Here is an 18,969-nt window from a genome sequence, read left to right as displayed (position 1 = left end):
TTCTAGACGAGTAAAAATTATTGTCTTGTTTTCAGTAAAAGCAAAATAATCTGCCAATGGGGTAAGAAAAAAACATCTTATTTTAAACAGAAAACAAGATTATTTTTCTTATCCCATTGGCAGATCATTTTGCTTGTTTGAAGCAAAAACGCATTTAATTTGGACTTTTTCTTACTGAAAACAAGAAAAATTTTACTTGTCTAGAAAATCCTTCTTGATTTAAGAACTTTTAGATATTTTGGCTGGAAACAAGACAAAAAATCAAAGTAAGAAAAGCATCATTTGCAGTGAAGCACCTTTATTTTTAAGAGTGTACCCTAACTGTTTTGACCCAGAATACAAAGAGTTCAGGCAGAGCTAGACAAGAGGTTAAAAAGTATATAAATTGTAATTTTTATATGAAAATGGCTGATCATTTCGCTAGATAAGACCCGTCTTCCTCGGCTGGGATCGTTTAGAGTCCTTTGAAGCTGCGCTGAAACTGCATTTTGGAAGTTCAAAACTCTAAGGCACCATAGAAGTCCACTATATGAGGAGAAATCATATCTAATCTTATCGAATAAAGAAAGAAAGACGTGAATATTTCAGATGACAAGGGGGTGAGTAACTTCTTTAACAGCAGTGGAGTGTTGCAACAGTGTGAGATTGCCAGCAATGCAAAAATAATCATTTCTTACTCAGAGTTTTTGTCTTGTGTGAATATCTAAACATTCTTAAAGGAATAGTTGACTTTAAAAAATTTAAATTAGCTGGAAATGTGCTTACTCTCAGGCTATGCGAGATGTAGATGAGTTTGTATCTTCATAAGATTCTGAGAAATGTAGCACTGCATCACTTTTGCAGTGAATGGGTGCCGTCAGAATGAGAGTCCAAACAGCTGCTACAATAATCCACACCACTCCAGTCCATCAGTTAACATCTTGACAAGACAAAAGCTAAAACAATCCATCATTAAGATGTTTTAAACTAAAATATGAGTCCATAATTCATAATAATGCTTCCTCCAGTGGAAAAAGTCCATCTTATGTCTCTTAACAACTCTGTTTAGAGCTGTTTTGGACTATTTAGGCTTGTAAACAAGTGCAGATTTCTCTCCTGATTCAGACCAGACCGCTTTTTCACTGGAAGTAGTGTTATTATGAACTCATATTTTAGTTAAAAAACATTGCAATGATGGATTTGTTTCTTACAAACATGTAGCGTTTGGCTTCTAAAGAAGTTAACTGATAGACTGGAGTGGTGTGTATTGCTTGAGGATTATTGTCATGTATCAGCTTTCATTTTGACGGCACCCATTAACATCCATTGGTGAGCAAGTGATAAAATGCTGCATGTCTCCAAATCTGATGAAGATACAAACTCATCTCCATCTTGAATGGCTTAAGGGTGAGCACATTTTAATTTTGGGGAGAACTATTCCTTTAAAACAAGAAAAATATCTGTCATTGGTGTAAGAAAACTAAAACAAACGACAAAAAATACTAAGTAAGAAGGCCTTTTTTTTTGCAGTGTGTTGTTTAGGATGTGTGTGGACTCGGTTTGTCGTTCTTCACATGCTTCCATCAGGAATCCAAAGCACTTTGTTCTGCTCCTGGTCCACGATGGACATGATCTGAGTGCATATGTTGGACAGACTGCCGGCCTGGACGACGCCTGCAACAGAACGGCATCACAAATCACTCACCAGCACGCTCTCATGTGCGTAAATAATGTAAATGCATGCGTGTGCACGTCTCAGACCTGTGAAGTATTTGCTGTAGTCTTGTTCGATCCTCTGCGCAGACTCAAACTGCTCTTTGGAATGTTTTTGTGACACTTTGTCTCGCAGATACACGGGGTCTTTCTGCTCCCTGAGTGAATAAAACACAGACTTAGTACAGATACTGCTACTGCAAGTACACTCCTTCATTAGCAGTAATCAAATTCATTGATTCTCTGAGCACAGTGTGGTTCTAGAGGAGTGAGTCACTAGATTGATTCATTCGATAAAGAATGCAATTGCATGCAATCTAAAGATGCAATGTTGAATGTGACAGAACGAAAGATTGAGTGCTGTAAAATAATCAAAGGAAAAATACAATAAATGAGCTTAAATATGCACTTGTGTAGGCTGATGGCTGATGTAACTTACTTGATCTGCTTGGCGTTTCTGTATCGTATGAATATGACGATGGGGTAAATGTTGACGACGTGCAGGCGCTCGATGGCGTAAGGTGCGATGTCGAGCAGACAATGACAGTCCTGAGAAACAGCATAAACTCAGCACATTTGTAGCAACAGCCAAAAAATACAGTGTATGGGTTTTTCTCTTTTACACCAAAAATCATTAGGATATTAAGTAAAGATCATGTTCCATGAAGATATTTTGTACATTTCCTACCATGAATATATCAAAACTTAATTTCTGATTAGCAATATGCATTGCAAAGAGCTTCATTTGGACAAGTTTAAAGGCAATTTTCTTAACATTTAGATTTATTTTTGGCTCCCTCAGATTGCAGATTTTCAATTAGTCCAATCCTAACAAACCATACATTAATGAAAAGTTTATTTATTTAGCTTTCAGATAACATAAATCTTAAATAATTAAAAAAATTGACCCTTTTGACTGGTTTTGTGGTCCACAATGTGAATAATAAAATTAAAATTAAAATGTAAAAAATGTCATTATTGTTATTAGTATTATTTTTAAACATACAATATTATTCATAATAATATAACATTGTATAATTTAATATAATTCATTACATTTTATAATATTTATTTATTTTCTTACATTTTACATTAACAAAATGAACTATTTTAGATTGATTAAGATTTTACAGAATTGAAACATTATTTTAATTTCCTGACAAATGTCCTCTTTTATTACTTGTTTTACAGAAAAAGTGACTGATAAATAAATATGCTTGCCAGATGCATACAATCTCATAAACTCATATACAGGTTACTATTTGCTGCAAAAAAAAAAAAAAAAAAAAAAAATACAATTAATTATAATTATATATTTGTTTTTTGTGATTATTTTTGTTTCTTTTTATGTGGTGAAAATGGTAAATAAAATTTGAATAATATTTATTTACTATTACTACCTACTTATGTTCTACATTTTTTAGTCATTGATACATTATTGTTATGTGAACTTCAATTTAAATTTCCTAATTTGTTAGTTGCTTTGCATAAAAGTGACTAATAAAATAAATGTATACAAATGACAATTAAGCTGTTTTCATCCCAGATTTCTCGATCCTATTTTGTCAGGATGTTTTAATTTTGAGTTTTTTGTAATTCTCATCATGTTCAGTGGTGATTCTCATTATATTCTCATTTTAAAATGATCCTAAATTAGTTATTGTTTAAAAAGGTTCTAAAAATATAACATATTCATGACATCAGGTCAGATATTTGTATTTCTATTCACTTCAAACTGATCTTAATTCAGTCAGCGTTTAGAACAGCATTGTTTGATAAGAGTCTGATGTGTGTCTCACCTTCTCTGTAATTTCCTTAATGGATGCCACCGTCGTCACATCAAAGTGGCCGCTCCTGCGTTTATAATCGATGAAGAGACAGTCTTTGACGCCTCGCTCAATGGCCTGCTGGGTCGCCTTCATCCCCTCTGGACAACAGGAAGAACGAGTGAGAAATAATTGGACATCTTTTTATTATCCCGCAGTCACAATGAGCCAAAATTAAAAACCCATTATAGTAGAGTTATTGCAGATGCTTTAAACTACTTCACATGTCAAACATCAGTAGATCTCACCAGGTAAACAGCGGCAGTATTTCCCAGGAGCCTCTCTGAGCAGCATGTCTTTGATTGGCTCAACGAGGGGCCCCAGGATCAACACCGGCCTGCGATTGGTCGATTCCACTTTCTGCACGCGCTGATACGCCGGACTCAGACAGTCTGAACACACACAGAATAAATGAGACACACCGAGGGCAAACATGATGTTTTATTCAGTACGTGTGTTGTTTCTCACCGTCCATGTATGGCATGGAGTCTGTGCTGATGGCGTCTGCCGCCGGAGTGTCACGGGCGTCTTTGGAGCTGCTGCGCTTGTGTTTGAGTTTACGGCGGAAGAAGGATCGGCGTGCCGCGGCTGAGAGGGTTTTACCGGAACCGCTGTCGTCTTTACCGTCTGTGACGCTGTACCGCCGCTGGGAATCTTGATCCATCCTACACACACAAACAAAAAAAATTACTGATATTTAATTCCATTTTCCAATTCCAGAAAATTAGAGAATTTTATTAAAAGATAATTATATCAAGGCTAGAATATGAAAATTATTTTACAATGATGAAAACTTCTTGCGGTGGTAAAACACTGGATGACAAATCCCTGACTGTAAACTTCAAGGCTGCACGATTTGAAAAAAAATTTCTAATTGCTATTTTTCTGCTAAAAATTTAAAATGGGATTTTTAAAGCAAACAAACAAAAAAAAACTTACTTTAAAAAAATGGCAGGTTTATTGTGCTTTTTTGCAAGGCTGCACAACTTGGTCAAAAATGTTGTGATTACATATCAATATGAATGATGATAATCATCATGATTACTTTTATTATTATTTAAAACAATAATATATTTTTCTTTTTTACAGAGAACTTTAGGGTGACCTGTTAATATGCAAAATATTAAAAAAGGTTTTATTATAAAATACTATATTATTATGATAAAACTGTGTGAAAGTAATTCAAAATGTAAAAAAGTCAATAACACCATTTCATAATTTTTTTTTAAGAATAGATATAATTAGAATATTATTATTATTTTACAGAGGCCCTTTAAAAAAGGTTTTATTGTTAAATATATTATTATGGCAAAATTCTGTGACAATTTTTAAATTGTGTCAGGAGGTATGCAAAAATATTAAATAAAATAAATACTATTGTAATAACACCATTTCATACTAAATAAAAATAGAGCGTTTAGGAATAAATATTATTACAGTTATTATTTATTTTTTTAAATGTATTTTACAGAAAACTATGGAGGAGGCCTATACATTTAAATCATTAGACAAGGTTTTATTATAAAATATTACATTATTATAATAAAATTGTTACAGTCATTTCATTTGTCAAAATTAAAAAAAAACATTATTGAAACACCATTTTATACGAAATAAAAATAAAGCATTTAAGAATAAATATTGTTATTATTTAACAGAAAATGTATTTTACAGAAAACTATGCAGAAGGCCTATAACTTTAAATAATTAGACAAGGTTTTATTATAAAATATTATATTATTATGATAAACCTCTGTAACAGTAATTAATTTTTGCAAAAATATAATAAAAGGTTTGCAAAAATAACAAAAAAATTATAAAAATAGAGCATTTCAGAATAAATATAATTAGAAAATTATTATTATTTTACAGAACATTTATTTTATAGAAAAAAATGGAAGAGCCCTATAAATCACTAGAAAAGGTTTTATTACAAAATATTATATTACTATGATAAAATTCTTTAAAAATATGTTTTTTACTTTTTTTCAGGAGGTATGTAAAATCAATCTATACCTTTCCATTTTTTTTTTTAGAGAGCAGTATTTTTTCCATATTTACCCAAAACAGGATGGTGTGAGCAATATTGAGCACTATAAACACATGTAATGCATGTTTCACTCATAATGAAAGTCATATTTATCGAAAAATAGCTATTTTTTACAATACTGCATGATTTACCTTGTGCAATATATTTCGATAAGATTAAAACAATAAAACTGTAACAGCAGTGATGAAGACATGAAGAGCACATACATGCACTTGCTCGGCACGTGTCCGCGCACCAGCTTCTGTGCGTTCTCGTCCAGTTGCCATGCCAACCAGTAGCCCAAATTCCCTCCGGGCAGCGTGTCGTCCACATAGAGAATATCATCCTTCTTGAAGCTCAACTCCTGCTCCAAATCACCAACATGGTCAAATAACGCCCTGAAAGACAAACAGAGGAAGAGTCAGAATATGAAGAACATCACACGGTCAGAATAATATGTGACCCTGGACCACAAAACCAGTCTTAAGTAGCATGGATATGTTTGTAGCAATAGCCAAAAATACATTGTATGGGTCAAAATTATTGATCTTTTTTTTTTTCCAAAAATCATTAGGATATTAAGTTAAGAACATGTTCCATGAAGATATTTTGTAAACTTCCTACTGTAAATATATCAAAACGTAATTGTTGATTAGTAATATGCATTGCTTAGAATGTAATTTGGACAACTTTAAAAGTGGTTTTCTCAGTATTCAGATTTTTTTGCAGTCTCAGATTCCAGATTTTCAAATATTGTATCTCCGCCAAATATTGTCCTATCCTGACAAACCATACATCAATGAAAAGTCCAGGGTCATATATATCAATAATACATCATAATATTTACCTATTTGCCCGGTTTCATTTCAACCAAATAGTTAAAAACTATATAAACATTAAAAAGTAAACAAAAACACAACAAAATGACTAAAACTTTAACTAAAATAAAAATAAAACACAGTAAATATTTCAACATTATAAAACGAAAAATATTAATAAAAACTATATTATATATATATTTTTATAACCTATATTTTAACATATAGGTTAAATAATATAAACTAAAACAACATTGATACGTGGCCTGTTTTTATAAATAATCATTTATAAAAATCATTCCATGAAATTAAAAGGGAAAAAAAAAAACATTACATTTAATAAATGTTAAAAATAAACATTAACTTAATTTCATTTAGTTTAAGTTGAAGTACTACAATAACTGAAACAAAAACAATCAATTAAACAAAATAAATAAAAATAAAAACTATACAGACATTAAAAAAGTAAACAAACATAACAAAACTTAATTAAAAAGAATAAAAATTTTTTTTTAAAAATTAAAATAAAAACAGAAAATATTTAAAAATAATAAAATGTAAAATATTAATGGAAACTATAGTATGTTTATATATTTTAACTAATTAGGTTATATATTATTAATTAAAACAACACTGATATGTGGCCTATATTTAACTACAAGAACACATTACAACTTTATGAAATTTAGCTGAAATTAAAAGAAAAAAACATTAACTTAAAAAAGAAAGTTAAATAAATGTTAAAAAATAAACATGAATAACTAAAATATAAAACTAAATAACTAAAACAAAAACAATCAATTAAACAAAATAAATAAAAACTATATAGACATTAAAAAAGTAAACAAAAACAACAAAATAACTAAAACTTTAACTAATATTAAAATAAAAACTATTATTTAAAAATATATAAAAATATTTAAATATTATAAAATGTAAGATATTAATTAAAACTATAGTATATTATATATTTTGTGTTTAAATATTTTAACTAATTAGGTTATATATTATAAACTAAAACAACACTGATATGTGGCCTGTATTTAATCAAACATTTATAATAACTAAACAAACAAACAAATAAATAAATAAATAACTAATAGTAAACCATGGGGGTTATCCACCAATAAAACAATACATAAAAATATTTACTTGTCATGTGTGGATCTTACAAGACTAAAGAGCTCCATGAATCTAGTTGTGCTCTTTATGATATATAATAGTCAATTAAAATGGCTAGAAAAATTATTTAATATATAACTCAGGGAAAAATGTCCAGACAGGTTTATTAGGAATGTGAAGCAAACAAATTAATGTGCATAAAAATACACCTTCATGAAGGAAAATAATGACTGTACACTTTAGTGCCATTATACACAAATATTAGACAACAAAATGCATCAAGGGACCAATCAGAATCAATGCAATAAATAACATTAATGTTTATAACTCATGTAATAATTAATGAAGGATCAGTCAAAACTCTTTACCTGATGTAAAAACCATCTCCATTTGCGTCTTTAATCCTCCTGAAGTGTTCGGGTCGGTACTGGACTCTGAGGGTGACGTTCTCCGCGGGTTTCAGCATTTCTAGATACACTTCCTCAGCGGTCTTATTCTTCAAACTCACTGAGTTGCACTGCAAACAGGAAATGACATCACAACACCATCCAGCATACTGTCAAACAGGGTCATTTCAGGCTGGTTATGATCCTTTCTGAACCATCCCGACCACCAATACCTCCAGGATCAGGTCTCCAGGCTGCAGGCCGTCGGCTCCTCGAGCGGGACTGTCCTCTTCTAGAGCCTCCACGAAAACCCCCGTCAGGTTTCCTCCACAGACCTTCAGCCCCAGATCCACCTGAGACTTCCTCAACACCACGTGCCTCTGCTCCGCCTGCTTCCTGCCCTCGCTACGATCTCTGGCCAATCACAAAGCAAGTAGGACAGTTAGACCAATCAGAACAGTGTGCGTGTTAGGACGCAATTTCGATGACAGCGAGAGAAAAATTACATTTAAAAATGTTTTCATACATTTTTGAGATTCACCAGAAACATTCATAATAAGATTAGTTCTCAATCTACAAATGCAAAAAATGCACAAGTGTTATTAAAGAATAAAGAAGTGTTATTATTTTTTATTAATATTTTCCATCAGTTTTTTATATTTATAATTTCTGTTTTCATTATAATTAGAGTTAAAGTTTTAGGAATTTTGTTCTTTATTTATGTATATATAGTTATTATTATTTTTATTTTTTTATTTTTTTTAGTACATCAAATGAAAAATGCTGCCTTGGCAAATAGCTGAAATGAAAAGTTTATTTTATTTTTATTTTATTGGATTTCTGCAAGTTTTGTAAAGGTGAATGTATGACTTTTAAAAATCTTTTTAAGAAATAATTGTACCTTTCCATCACACCACAAAAAAGTGATGTTTGTCCTCTTTATTTTTCGTCTTGTTTTTTAGTGTGAATGTGTAAAGGCTCATACATTTCAGTTAAAGTTTTAGTCAATTTGTTCATTTTTAGTAGTTTTTTGTCCATCTAGTTTATTTATTTATTTTTTAGTACATTAAATGAGAAATAGTGCCTTCATTTCATTTTATTTGATTTTTTTTTTTTTTTATTGGATTTCTACAGGTTTTGTGAAGGTGAATTTACGACTTTTCAAGAAGATTTTTTAAAGAAGATTTTCTCTTGTTCCCTAGTGGAAATGTCCACAAGACTTTTACATTTTAGTTAAATTTTTAGTCATTTTGACTTGGTCATTTTTAGTAGGTTTTTATATAGTTTTATATAATTTTATTTTTAGTACATCAATTGAGAAATGTTGCCTTGGCAAACAGCTGAAATTAAGTTTTTTTATTTTACTTTTTTTTTTTTTTATTGGATTTCTGCAGGTTTTGTGAAGTCAATTTACGACTTTAAAGACCTTTTTAGGAAAATTCAAGGAATAAATGTACCTTTTGATCACACCACCAAAAAGTGATGTTTGTCCTCTGTATTTCTCCCCTTTTTTTTAGTGTGAATGTGTAAAGGCTCATACATTTCAGTTAAAGTTTTAGTCATTTTGTTTATTTTTAGTTTTTTTTTTTTTTTTTTTTGTGGTCCATCTAGTTTATTTATTTTTTAGTACATTAAATGAGAAATAGTGCCTTCATTTCATTTTATTTGATTTTTTTTTTTTTTTTTTTTTTTTTTTTTTTTTTGGATTTCTACAGGTTTTGTGAAGGCAAATTTACGACTTTTAAAGATTTTTTTTAAGAAGATTTTCTCTTGTTTTCTAAGAGATGTCTAAGAAACAGATTTTTCTAAGAAATGTCTACAGACTTTTACATTTTAGTTAAGGTTTTAGTCATTTTGACTTGGTCATTTTTAGCAGGTTTTTATAAGGTTTTATATAATTTTATTTTTAGTACATCAATTGAGAAATGTTGCCTTGGCAAACAGCTGAAATTAAGTTTTTTTTATTTTACTTTATTTTATTAAGTGAATTTAGGACTTTAAAGACCTTTTTAAGAAAATTCAAGGAATAAATGTACCTTTTGATCACACCACAAAAAAGAAATGTATTTTTATCCTTAGTATTTTTTTCTCATTTTCTAGTGCAACTTTCTAAAGACAGATCAAATAAGTGGTTCTATGAGAAATTTATAAAAATACTAATTCAAGAGGACAATAAGTTTTTATATTCCACTGATAAATATTTGTTTTTGTTTTAAGCCTAAACTAATTTAATTTTGTTCAATTTCTCAGTAAATGTAACTTAATTTAGGATTACTGACAGAGAGATTTATGCAACATTTAATGCCATGACTTAATGAATTTAAGACTTTCTGCTCTGACCTTTTTAGGCCTTAATTTGCTGATTAAGACTTTTAAGACACCCATAAACCCTGGAATTCAGTTGCATACAAATACAAAATAATCCACACAATTATTAGCAAACGAGACGCAGCGAGTGTTACCTGTGAGGACTGGCTGTGGGCGTGGCCTGTTTGGAGGGCGGAGTCATGGTGCCCTCATCCTGTTCACTGAGCGTATCTACATTGGAGTGCGTATCGGGCGTGTCGGGCGTAGAGTGAGAGCTTATGGAAGACTCCATCCGGGAGCTGACAGAAATAAACACGTCAGGACACTCATACAGTGTTTCGAAAGCATGACAGTCACGTGTGTGGTGTGCGTGTACCTCGAGCGGGAGTGATTGCCCAGCTGGTACATGTGCGGGTTGTACTGTGCCAGTATGGTAATAATGTCACACTGCTGCCCAATGATGAGTCTGGCCTGCTGCTCCGTGGCGTTCCTGAGATTAATGCCATTAAACTGCGGAGAGACAGAGAGAGAGAAAGTCACACATGCTCAGTTTAAAGAAGTAGTTCACTTCCAGAACAAATATTTACAGACATTTTACTCACCCCCTTGTCATCCAAGATATTCATGCCTTTCTTTCTTTAGTCGTAAAGAAATTATGTTTTTTGAGGAAAACATTTCAGGATTTCTCTTCAGCTTGAACTTACAAAATGCAGTTTAAATGCAGCTTCAAAGGGCTCTAAACGATCCCAGCTGAAGCAAAACAATCGGTTATTTAAAAAAATAATAATAATAATAATTTCAATTTATATACTTTTTAGCCTCAAATGCTCATCTTGTCTAATTTTTGTGTACTCTGTGTATTCCAGTTCAATACAGTTAGGGTATATCAAATTTATCTAATTAACAAATTTTCTCCTCCAACTTCAAAATCATTCTAAATTGCTGTTTTATGGCAAATCCAGCCTTATGGATGAGAAATATAAATGCTTAGATAATATATGTGACCCGATCTGGTGAAATGAGTCGGAGATCACAACGTTCTATTTTAATATATTTTAAGATAATGTGAAAAAACAATGAAAAAAAAAAAACGCTTTTTTTTTTATTAGCTAATTTCAAAAAACAGACATGCAAAAATATTCTCCCAAAGTTTCGTAGACCAGATAGTAAAGGTACTTAAATTACTATTAAAGTTGACTTATATTTAAAGTTTTACTAAATTTGCTGGAAATGAACATTGCTTTTCTCAACACTTCTGAGCATTTCCCGAAACGTCACTATCTCTGTATAAAACCAATCAAAATGCTTAGAAATGTACACAAACAGTAACATAAAAGCTAGTAATTTGTCAGTGTTTTATTGATGTTTTATTCAAATAAATACTTAAAAATAATTTGAGCTTCAGCCTGGTTTAATAGCATTCATATAAATACAAATGTCTTTGGTCAAATTAAGCTGTAAAATAAATAGTTTATCCCTTTAAATGCACTAGATTTGGAAAGATATCAACAAAAAACAGGCAAAAAAAAAGATTTTCAATTGGAAAAAGAGAGCAGATGACCATAATTCAAATGGGTCTATCTTTGAAACCATTCAAGTATGACTTTAAATAGGATATCATTTTAAAGCTTACACTCTCCATTGATACCAAAATCTAATTTTTTGAAATTTGGGTCACTGTGACTCATTTTGCTGGATAAGGTCACATATGTGTTACCAATATACCAAACCATCTGATTATATTTTAATAAATCTTTGCAGATAGAGTCTGAACATCAGAAAAAAAGGCACAAGTTTTCTGTTAAAAAAAGAAATAATCATGCTTTATAGATGTGACAATAAAGGACACCGTTTTTGAGAGACTATATTCTTTGTAGGATTTCTGCTAATTAAAATGCACAAACCAGATGCAATAATACCCAACAAATAGAGAAGCGATGGCTCTTCACAGAACATATAACTGTTCATTTATTTTAATTTTGATGTGTCTTTTTACGAGGAATATGTACTGTTATGGATATGACAAGCCTGAAAATAGCACTTACCAGACTATGGAAAATCATGCACTAAAAAAAAATAAAAAAAACGCTATAAAAACTTTAAGAGAGACCTCACTTGGGTATTTGAACCACCAAATATAGACATCTGTGCTATCAGTATAGTAAAAACTTTTGGTAAAAACTAAGCTGCATTTAAACTACATTTTGGACGATTAAACTCACGGGCACCATAGTAGTCCACTATATGGAGAGAAATCCTAAAATGTTTTCCTCAAAAAACTATTTCTTTACGACTGAAGAAAGAAAAGCATGAACATCTTGGATGACAAGGGGGTGAGTACATTTTCTGTACATTTTTGTTCTGGAAGAGGGTTTTCTAACTCACCTCCAGCAGCTGATCTCCAAACTCCAGATGGTGCTGCTGAGCGATGCTGCCTCCCGTTACCTTGGAAACGAAGATGCCGCCATTCTCCCCACCCACTATAGAGATGCCCAGAGGCTCCGCCCCTTTGGGGATGGTGACACATCGTGGCTCTTCTATGTACGGCCTGAAACGCAAGAACACACAATATGGAGGAGGAATCTAACAGGCCATTTTTCGAAAACTGAACCGAAAATACCACAGACATCTATTTGGACGGAGAACGAAACCTAAACACTGTTTTTGCGCTTTCATTGCGCAGGGAACAAACCTCAGGGTCCGTAAAGACGCAAACCATGATCTCTGAGCTCGAGAAAGCTTCAGGCAAGACCTGTTACGCAACGCACATCTGGAGCAGGAAGGAAAAAACAGAGAGAAATGGGGCAGAAGAGTAGACCAGACTAGAAAGGAGGAAAAGGAGTCATGCAGATTTGAGCAAAATAAACTACGAGAGGAAGAGGAGGAGAACAACAACCCAAACTACTGAGTGCAGGATAAAGACAAACTCATATGTTAACTGAGCCTCGTGTTATAATCAAGCCATATGATTATGTGCCTTAAGTGAAACGCAAAAGAGCTCATATTTGATTTTTGAGCATCTGTAAAAGGTTATAAATCTGAGTCTGTTATTCACACAAAGCATCTTGGAATACACTGGACAAGTCATAAGGACTAAGTTGCAACACTTTTCTAGTGTTTTTTTAGCTTTTTACTCACCATTTACTGTTGCATGTTTTATTAACACAGATTTGAGGGTGAGTAAATGATGACAGAAAGCTAATTTTTGTTTATTTGTATTTCTACCTGTCCCTCCTCCTGTCTATTGGCACAGGGCTGACTGACAGCCTGGTCTGGGCGGAGATGGAGCCCTGTGATTGGCTGCTGTTGAAGGAGGCGGCGTCTAGAGGAGAGAGGGGCGGAGTTACCAGACTGGGGCTGCTGCAGTCAGAGTGAGAGAGAGATCCTGAAACACACAACAACTAAAACTTAGTTTTGATTTGTGCAATTGTTTGAACATCTATCAGCTACGTAACAGCACAGGAAGTATGTCGTAAATCAGAGAGATCAGCACCTCTATCAGAGCCGTGAGCGGATCGTGCGTAGCGAGGGGTGGAGGGAATCTTAATGCGCTGCTCGCGGTATTGAGACAAACCTACAGACACAAACACAAGCATGATCAAATACAGGTCACAGACTTCATATTTACATACAATTACATCGTTTAGATCATTGATTATTGAACACTGAAGAATTGTGATACTTTAGGCAATGATGGTCAATAACAGACTTTTGATTTCTTTAAAAAATATTTTATATTAGCAGTTATGATTAAAGTTTTCGGATTTCGTAACTAATAAATTATAAACATTAAATAGTTAATTATTTAAAAAAAACATTAAACCAATAAATACATTAGTGTAGTGATACAATTGCATTGCAAAATAAATTAAAAAAACATTTACTTTCGTTGGTTTAATGTATTCGTCTTAATGGTTTAATAATTTTATTGGTTTGATTTGTATTATTTGATAGGATAAATGTAAATAATAATAATAATAATAATAATAATAGTTGTTATTATTTTACTAAACAAAATTTATTACTATTAATATCATGTAAATATTTTATTTTATTAAATTAAATCGATAAAGGAATATATTATAATATACTAGTATTAGTAAATATATTTTTAGTAATATATTCTTATAGTAATACTACAGCATTTAAAACAATAAGAGCTTTTTTAATATTATTATTATTATTGCTACAAATTAAATTATTGATACAAATTAAACCAATAAAGAAATATATTTTAGAGTAATGCTATTGCATTGTATAATAAAAAAATAATAAAAAAATTAATAATAATAATAATAATAATAATAATATTCGTATTGTTAAATGTGTATAATTTAATAAAATAGTAATATTTAAATAATAATACTAAAGTATAATTATGGTAATACCATTGCATTGTAAAAATAAAAATAAGTTAAAAATTAATAATAATAATATTAATAATTATAATAACATAATAATAACAATAATATTTTTGAATACATTTGTGTAATTTAATAAAAATATATAATATAAGAATAATTACATTTTGCAAAACCACATAAATTTTATGATTTTCATTTCACCAGACAAAATTTAGTGTTGTCTTAATTGTTTTGCTTTAAAACATTAAACCATAGACCTTCTAATTCCATAAAAAAAAAATGGAAAAAGAGAACAAGTAAGCCCTAAAGTTTCTCTAGTGTTTACAAGTGACAATTATTTCAGTGGACGTGTTTTGCTCACTACAAAACATCACCAAATAGCAGTAATTGTGGCATGAGAGAGCAGTGTGTATGGTGTGGAGTTTTGGTTACAGACCCTGTCTTGCGCTGGAGGGCAGGGAGTTGGTATTGTGCTGAACCGAACTGCGGGAGCTGTCGAAGAGATCACCAGAGCGCTTGTGGTTGAGATCCACACTCCATCGGCCCTGGTGCTGCGGACTGAGGAGAACAGAGAGAGTCAGCGTCTCGCATCAAAACAGACATAATACATCAGAAAGAGTGTGTGCATGTGTGTGTACCTGACTTGAGTGTATGTGTGTGCTGGAACTGAAGAAGAGTTGGTGGTTTTGACGCAGTGACTCCAGGCCGTGTACACTGGGTTCCTCATCACCGCCGTCACAGCGGGGTAGGGAGACAGCGTTCGGGGAGTGGTGTCTAGACACACACAAATACACCAATAAATGTTTCTGACATCATGTAATATGTAACAAATGTATTGTTTTAGCTTGTTTCAAGAAGTTATACAGAGGGATCAATGGAGTTCATTGTATAAAAAAGCTACATTTTAATTTTTGACTATTCCTAAACTTGCAGGTAGTGCAGGTGTTTTTGGTGTCAAACTCACGTGCTTGTACAGGTGTGAAGCTGTGACGATTTGAACGGAAAGGAGAAAAGCGAACCAGATCCACAGGCTCAGGAGACTGTTCATCATGAGAGAAACTCTGCAGCAGAAAGAAAAAAATAAATAAATAAAAAATTATTTTAAGTATTTTAAGTATTTTTGGTTTAAAGAGTATTTTAAACCAGGTTGACTACCTGCAATACTACTGCTGAATTATGGGTACAGTATCAGTTGCACAGATAAGTTGTCAATATATTAAGATATGAAGAGTTTATTTGCAAAAACTCCAATTTCCAAAATTAAGTTTTTATTGTAATATCATGTTTTTATTGTTTTATTGTGTTAGTTAGCTATATATATTTTTGTTATTTTTACTTTATATCAAATTAACTTAACTACAGTTTGATTAGGATTAATTGAAATGCAGAATGAAAAACATGATTGATGAAAAATTGTTAAAAAAAGGAGTTATCTGTTTTTGCAAATGAACACTTCATATATTATGTAAAAAAAATATAAAAATAATAATAAAATTTAAAATGTGTGTATTTAATAATAATAATAATAATAATTAATAACTATTATTGATTTAAATAACTGAAATAAATATTTGAATACTAATCAACATTTTAAATATTCATAAAATAATATAAAAAATGTAAAAATATAAATCTTTAATAAATAATAATAATAATTATTATTATTATTAATGATAATATAATTACTAGTAGTAATAGTAGTAGTACTCGTAGTAGTTAGTAATAGTAGTTATTATTAAAAACTATTTTATTATTGATATTTATAATTTAAATAATAATAAAAAATAATAATACAATAATTATATATATATATATATATATATATAATGATAAATAAAAAGTGATTGTTGCTGTTGTTTGAGACTCATGGTATGTCATTTTAATTAAAGAAATTTTAGAAAAAAATATGAAAAAATATAATACTATTGTAATAAATAATAATAATAGTAAAATCACAATAATAAATAACTGGAATAATAATAAAATAAATAGTGCAAATAATCATAATTATTATTATTCAATTATCAAATCATTATTTTTAATTAATTATTTCCTCAAAAATGAAACAGATCCATAAAGAAATATATTGCTATTGCAATAATATTGTTTTTTATTTATATTAGTTATAAGATTTAAATTTTTTTATATACATATATATATATATATATATATATATACACACACATACATACATACATACATACATACATACATATACATATATATATATATATATACACACACACATACATACATACATACATACATACATACATATACATATACATATATATATATATATATATATATATATATTAGGGATGGGCATTTTAAGCAAAAATACTATTCGATAATCGCAGGGTATTATTCGATTATTATTCGAAAATCGCACCCCTCCCGTGTATGCACGCACATACATAAACAGAGAGAGGACACGAGACCATTCACGCTTTCAGTGTGTATGATAACAAACTGTTTAATTCATTTGAGAATCTGTCTTAACAAATCTGTCTTAACATAAGCCATTAAATGGTTGTAATGTATGATTGCTGAAATATTAATATAATAAATAAACAAACGAATTATGGCACTTATTAACGTAACAGTCCATCGATTAGCATTCAGCTGCTCATAAGCCAAGACATTTCTGTTTTAAAAATGAGCATGAACATTCATAGCATTAAAAAAAAATGCTGGGGATAGTTCGTTAGAGTTTTCCCTCGTTCCCACGCTTTCCTTTGATTTTAAATGGCTTTAAATAGACCGTGAGCATTTTACTTTCGATTTAGCGTCAATTCGGTGTCAATTAATTGAATGGACATCAACAAAACAGTACGACAAAATTATTTAGTCTATATCAAGCATAGAATTATTCATTTATTAACAAAAATAAAATAACTGTTACATAAGCAAACACGGTGGAACCAAATAAATAAACGAATGTTCTTCCAATGAGCTTCCAAAATCACCTTTTAGATAAACGGCAGCAGTCAAATCATTTTTAAAACAGACACTTTTGCATTTCGTTTAAAAACTAAATCTTTTGCCAACATATTGCCTTTCTCACCTCACTCGACTTGCACTCCTCATGTGATGAAATCAGACTCCTGCCCCAGATGCGACTTAGACTGCATTGAGCAGCCGCGTTCAGTTCTCAATTGTACTGTTTGTTCTCTAACTGAACTAAATGATTTTTATTACTAAAAATAAAATAATCAAAACGACGGCGGGGCTGGTGCCGTGGTGGGCAAGTGACAGCAGGAAGCATTTCAGAATCACTAAAACAACATTGCTGTGCAACAAGATGGTTAGTCAAGTTATCCCGTTCCGTCGTGCAAAATCACATGACTTTTTTAAAGCGCATTTATTCTGTTAAAGTTTTCTTATTGTAGTTTATGCACATTTTTTTCTTATCGGACAAAAAGTCTATCCTACTTAATTTTGCACATACGTTTTATGCGCATTTTTTCAATTCATGCGCATCTTCACGTTTCCATTCAGAGTTTTGTTTGAGATATTCCGGCCGCAGAGAACAGCCTTTGCATTGCAGTGTTTCAACTATGATAAACAAGCCTCGCACGGCAGAGTTTGCACTGCACTTCATTCTCATTCATTTTATTAGAATTAGAAATCATGTTCTTCTGTTGTCCTTGACAGCTTTGAAGTGCGTTATTGGCGGCGCCACCCTCCCCCGCGCATCATCACCGAACACTTGGGGAAATTAATAATCGCACAAACCTATTCGATATTCGGTAATTAAATAAACTAATCGAATATTCGAAAATCGTGACCCATCCCTAATATATATATATATATATATATATATATATATATATATATATATATATATATATATATATATATAAATAATCTTTAATCATAATAATTATTATTATTAATATTTTATTTTACAGAACTTAACTAATATTTCTGGCTGATTTGTTTAAACCGGTGTCCTAGTTGTAGTTGTGGATCACATGGCTTCAGGTGTATTTGCTCTTTATGCTGACAGCAAGAGGAAAAACTCTCATGGACAACTAGTTAATTAGCAGTTAAGCAGTTCTCGTGCAAGTCTTAGAGGTATATTTAATGTGCGGTACCTGAGGAAACGGCATCTTAAGTGGCGTGAGGCTGCGGCGTTGTGCAGGTGCAGAGTTTGGTCTTCCTCTCCTCATCTCCAGCTCATCTGCACTCTGTCCAGGCACTTCCTCTGCAAACGTCCCACCACCGCCACCAGAGCCCTGTCTCTGAAGCACGTTCCCATTCCGGTCTCGGTTTTCAAAATCAGGGCTGGGTTTGTCTGTGGGCGTGGTCTGAATGGGCGTGGCCGGGGTGAGCCAGTGGTAATAGTCGAATCGGAGGCGGAGCTTCCCTGCGGTTTGTGTTTGAATTTGAACGAGTCACTGCGTTTGGGCGGGTCAGGTG

At 31.5% G+C, this 18,969-nt stretch overlaps 1 protein-coding gene across 1 annotated transcript in view; it reads right to left on the bottom strand.

Moving 5' to 3' along the window:
* Nucleotides 1-309: 309 nt before the first annotated feature.
* dlg5b.1 (discs, large homolog 5b (Drosophila), tandem duplicate 1) overlaps nt 310-18,969 on the bottom strand; it is a 48,589-nt gene continuing 29,929 nt past the window's right edge. The window contains 19 exon segments of the mRNA XM_073827977.1: nt 310-1,653; nt 1,741-1,850; nt 2,132-2,241; nt 3,492-3,619; nt 3,767-3,910; nt 3,987-4,183; nt 5,775-5,945; nt 7,856-8,004; nt 8,107-8,285; nt 10,322-10,479; nt 10,557-10,690; nt 12,566-12,728; nt 12,873-12,950; nt 13,406-13,565; nt 13,674-13,754; nt 14,981-15,102; nt 15,183-15,318; nt 15,509-15,605; nt 18,645-18,916. Coding sequence (XP_073684078.1) covers nt 1,550-1,653; nt 1,741-1,850; nt 2,132-2,241; nt 3,492-3,619; nt 3,767-3,910; nt 3,987-4,183; nt 5,775-5,945; nt 7,856-8,004; nt 8,107-8,285; nt 10,322-10,479; nt 10,557-10,690; nt 12,566-12,728; nt 12,873-12,950; nt 13,406-13,565; nt 13,674-13,754; nt 14,981-15,102; nt 15,183-15,318; nt 15,509-15,605; nt 18,645-18,916 — 2,693 coding nt within the window. The 3' untranslated portion in view covers nt 310-1,549.

Source organism: Garra rufa, chromosome 22 (assembly GCF_049309525.1).
Source record: "Garra rufa chromosome 22, GarRuf1.0, whole genome shotgun sequence".
In the NCBI taxonomy this organism is placed as follows: Eukaryota; Metazoa; Chordata; class Actinopteri; order Cypriniformes; family Cyprinidae; genus Garra; species Garra rufa.
The sequence above is the reverse complement of the archived record's forward strand: the minus strand, read 5'-3'. Positions and strand labels throughout refer to the sequence as shown.